The sequence below is a fragment of the Salmo salar genome, chromosome ssa09, assembly GCF_905237065.1.
Source record: "Salmo salar chromosome ssa09, Ssal_v3.1, whole genome shotgun sequence".
In the NCBI taxonomy this organism is placed as follows: Eukaryota; Metazoa; Chordata; class Actinopteri; order Salmoniformes; family Salmonidae; genus Salmo; species Salmo salar.
The window spans coordinates 106,838,987-106,843,028 of record NC_059450.1 but is presented as its reverse complement, the minus strand read 5'-3'; the positions used below and the strand labels follow the sequence as shown (position 1 = coordinate 106,843,028).

General features: G+C 39.6%; 1 protein-coding gene across 1 annotated transcript; it reads left to right on the top strand.

The window, feature by feature from the left end:
• Window positions 1-745: 745 nt before the first annotated feature.
• sms1a (Somatostatin-1A) lies at window positions 746-2,807 on the top strand (the record flags this gene model as incomplete). Its single annotated transcript, NM_001141101.1, is given in 2 exon segments — window positions 746-957; window positions 2,300-2,807. Coding segments are annotated over 2 exon segments (345 nt in total). The 3' UTR covers window positions 2,507-2,807.
• Window positions 2,808-4,042: the final 1,235 nt, after the last annotated feature.

Below are 4,042 nucleotides of genomic sequence, written 5' to 3'. Positions count from 1 at the left end.
GTTTTATTCCAAATGTAGGCATATTTGTGTCATATGGAGATATTCATACTGATATTTTGTAGGATAATAATTTAATTGTTGTACATGCAAAAGGGTCATCACGACCATTGCAGGCGTGCATAATGATGTGAATTAGCAAGTGAAAATACCTATATGAGAAGTGTTTTGAATATGTTTAAGTGTCCTCTAAATTGGATACGTATATGTCCTATATGTAGAAACAATATGTTGAATATTTCCAACAACAGGTGTATTTATGAAGAACAATAACAGTTCAGGCATGAGTGACGTTCAGACACATGTTGTTTTATAGTCATTAAAGCTGAGGCCAAGTTTGACACATTGTAGCCTATTCATGATTTATGTGTTGTTGATTTTCCATTACAGAGCCTTGAGTTCATCTCATTTGGTGAACCCCCCCCAAACGAAGTTGTTGAACTTTTATAAAACTGAACATTTTCTGAAATTCAATAAGATTCACACGAAGCGATAGTCTCTACAAATGAAACCATTTTTCACTAATCGAACAATATTGAACAAATGAAAGGATCATGAATTCCCTTATCTCAAAGGATGCTCACGACTCTCTAATCAGTGGAAACATTGTCACTTGGAATCATCACTCATACCCAAACGTTACCCACCAGAAGGAAACCCCCCTTACCACCTGACGTCAGATGAACCATTTAAAAGACAGGTTCTGAGGGGGGACTAGAACAAAAGGAGCAGCAGAACTCGAAGAGAAGCCAATCTCAACGATTTTCTGCCCAATTGAACCACCTTTATCCATCCTCTGCCTCCCCCGAGACCCAGAAGAAGATGCTCTCGACGCGTGTCCAGTGCGCCCTAGCGCTGCTTTCCCTAGCCCTTGTCATCAGCAGCGTCTCTGCCGCTCCGTCCGATGCCAAACTCCGCCAGCTGCTCCAACGGTCACTCATGGCACCTGCAGGCAAACAGGTAAATACCTTCAATCAGACTTTCATTATTAGAATTTGTTCTTAAACAACATATATATCTCGGGCTGCAGTGGCCATATGATATAATTTTTTTCTGAGTTTGATGGCACAGCTGGAAACTACAATTTAAGTAGATTTACCTCTAGAGTCTAGAGACTATACCTTCTAGAGATTTAAGTTTAAGCACATTAGTTGCCATACAGTTAACTCTTTGGTTTTACTGGCAGGCACAGGGAAAATTAATCGATCAAATTAGCATGGTGCAGGGAAGCAACCAAGAAATTAAGTATTTGTATTTATTATGGATCCCCATTTAAATGCTGGCACTCTTCCTGGGGTCCAGCAAAATTAAGGGATTTATACACAATAAAAAAAAAAATACATTACATTTCACAACATATTAAGTGTGTGCACTCGGGCCACTACTCTACTACCACATATCTACAACACAAATCCATGTGTATGTGTGTGTATGTTATCATATGTGTGTGTATGGATGTCTATGACTGTGTATGTGTCTCTTCACAGTTTACGCTGTTCCATAAGATGCATTCTTATCAGTTTTTTCAATCTGATCTTTCTGCTTGCATGAGCTACTTGATGTGGAATAGAGTTGTGTGGAGCCATGGCTTTATGTAGTATTGTGTGCCTCCAATAGTCTTTTCTAGATTTGGGGACTGTGAAGACTCCTGGTGGCATGTCTTGTGGGGTTTGCATTGGTGTCTGAGCTGTGTGCTAGTAGTTTAAACAGACAGCTCGGTGCATTCAATATGTCAATACTTTTCACAAAGTAGTGATGAAGTCAATCTTTCCTCTACTTAGAGCCAGGACAGGTTGACATGCGTAGTATTAATAAGTGCGGAGGAATTTGGAAATACTGGTATCAGAGCAACTAACGAAATTTAAATGTATATTGTTCTATATTTTAAATCAACCTTTAAAATGAAAAACGTAAAATAAGAACGAAAGAGGTCTCTGGAATTTGGGGTATGCTTAGTTAGCTGTCAATTACGCAGCATAGTCAGAACATACGGTAAATTGGGTAAAAAATGTACCTAATGTTTGTTAATGAAACGTGTTCTTCCCAAAAAAAATGGATTTGAAGACAGCTTAAATAAATTGAAATAATGCAGATCGAATAGCCTACATCTATTTATTCTAGCAATGTGAGGGAAGAGAAAACATTCAAACACTGATTTCCTTCCTAAATGAGTATGCTACACTTTTTTTTAAAGCATGTTGATTTGTTTCTATTTCAGTGGATCTTGTTGCTAAAATGTGACATTTTCTGTCTCCACAAAACAGAAGAAATAACAATTTAATCTTATTTGATCTATTTTCAGGAGCTTGCCAGGAATACACTCGTAGAGCTACTCTCAGAGCTCACACAAGTAGAGAACGAGGCGATTGAATTGGACGACATGTCTCGTGGCGTGGAGCAGGAGGATGTGGATCTCGAGCTGGAGCGTGCACCCGGCCCAGTACTGGCTCCACGTGAACGCAAGGCTGGATGCAAGAACTTCTTCTGGAAAACCTTTACATCATGTTAATTAATCTACACCCGGGCCCTTTACTGTGTGTACTACATCTCATCTCTTTTGTTTCAGACATTCACTGCTGAGTCCAATGCACCATGGCCTAACCCACCTCTCCAAAAAATTTAAATAAACACTGTTAAAACTTTAACAACAATCATGCTGATGTTTTTATCGCTCATTTAGATTTTTTTTCCGAAAAGACACATGAACGAATGTTCTACAAATGTATGCAATTCTGCTTTTGACTGTGCTTTATGTATTTTGGCAGATAAACTATTTTCAATTGTTTGTTTGAATAAAATCTGTGTTTCAGAACCAATGAGTCGATTCATATATTGTTATTTTGCTCCTCCTTTTAAATGGGTTGTTTTATTCAGGAATGGCTATTATAGCCTATTCCTATGAGTTGCTAGTACACTTCTCTCCAGGATAAGCGTGGTTGTTTCCTCCATTTGGAATTATGTTATGAACACTTTGGTTACAGGCGGTAATCCATTGTTGGATAAACTGACTTTGTTGTGTTGTGGTGTGCCATAAGAAGTTTACATTTATGAAGGGTAGGCATAATGTAAACATTGACCTGAACCTCCAGCAACAACACCTTCCTATACTAAGTTGCACCCTGGCACTTTTGCCCTCAGAACAGCCTCAATTAGTTGGGGCATGGACTCTACAAAGTGTCAAAAGCTTTCCAAAGGGATGCTGGCCCATGTTGACTCCAATGCTTCCCACAGTTGTGTCAAGTTGGCTGGATGTCCTTTGGGTGGTGAATCATTCTTGATACACACAGGAAACTTTTGAGTGTGAAAAACCCAGCAGCGTTGCAGTTCTTGACACACTCAAACCGATGCACCTAGCACCTAATAACATCAAATCAAATTGTATTTGTCACAGGCGCCGAATACAACAGGTGTAGACCTTACAGTGAAATGCTTACTTACAAGCCCTTAACCAACAATGCAGTTTTAAGAAAAATACCTAATCATTTTTTTAAATAAAGTAACAAATAATTAAAGAGCAGCAGTAAAATAACAATAGCGAGGCTATATACAGGGGGTATCGGTACAGAGTCAATGTGCGGGGGCACAAGGTAATCTGTACATGTAGGTAGAGCTTTTAAAGTGACTTTGCATAGATAATAACAGAGAGTAGCAGCAGTGTAAAAGATGGGGGGGGGGCAATGCAAATAGTCTGGGTAGCCATTTGATTAGATGTTCAGGAGTCTTATGGCTTGGGGATAGAAGCTGTTTAGAAGCCTCTTGGACCTAGACTTGGCGCTCCGGTACTTGCTGTGTGGTAGCAGAGAGCACAGTCTATGACTAGGGTGGCTGGAGTCTTTGACAATTTTTACGGCCTTCCTCTGACACTGCCTGGTATAGAGGTTCTAGATGGCAGGAAGCTTGGCCACAGTGATGATAACATACCCCATTCAAAGGCACTGAAATCTTTTGTCTTGTCCATTCACCTTGTCTCAAGGCTTGAAAATATTTTTTTACCTGTCTCCTCCCCTTCATCTACACTGATTGAAGTGGATTTAACACGCGACAT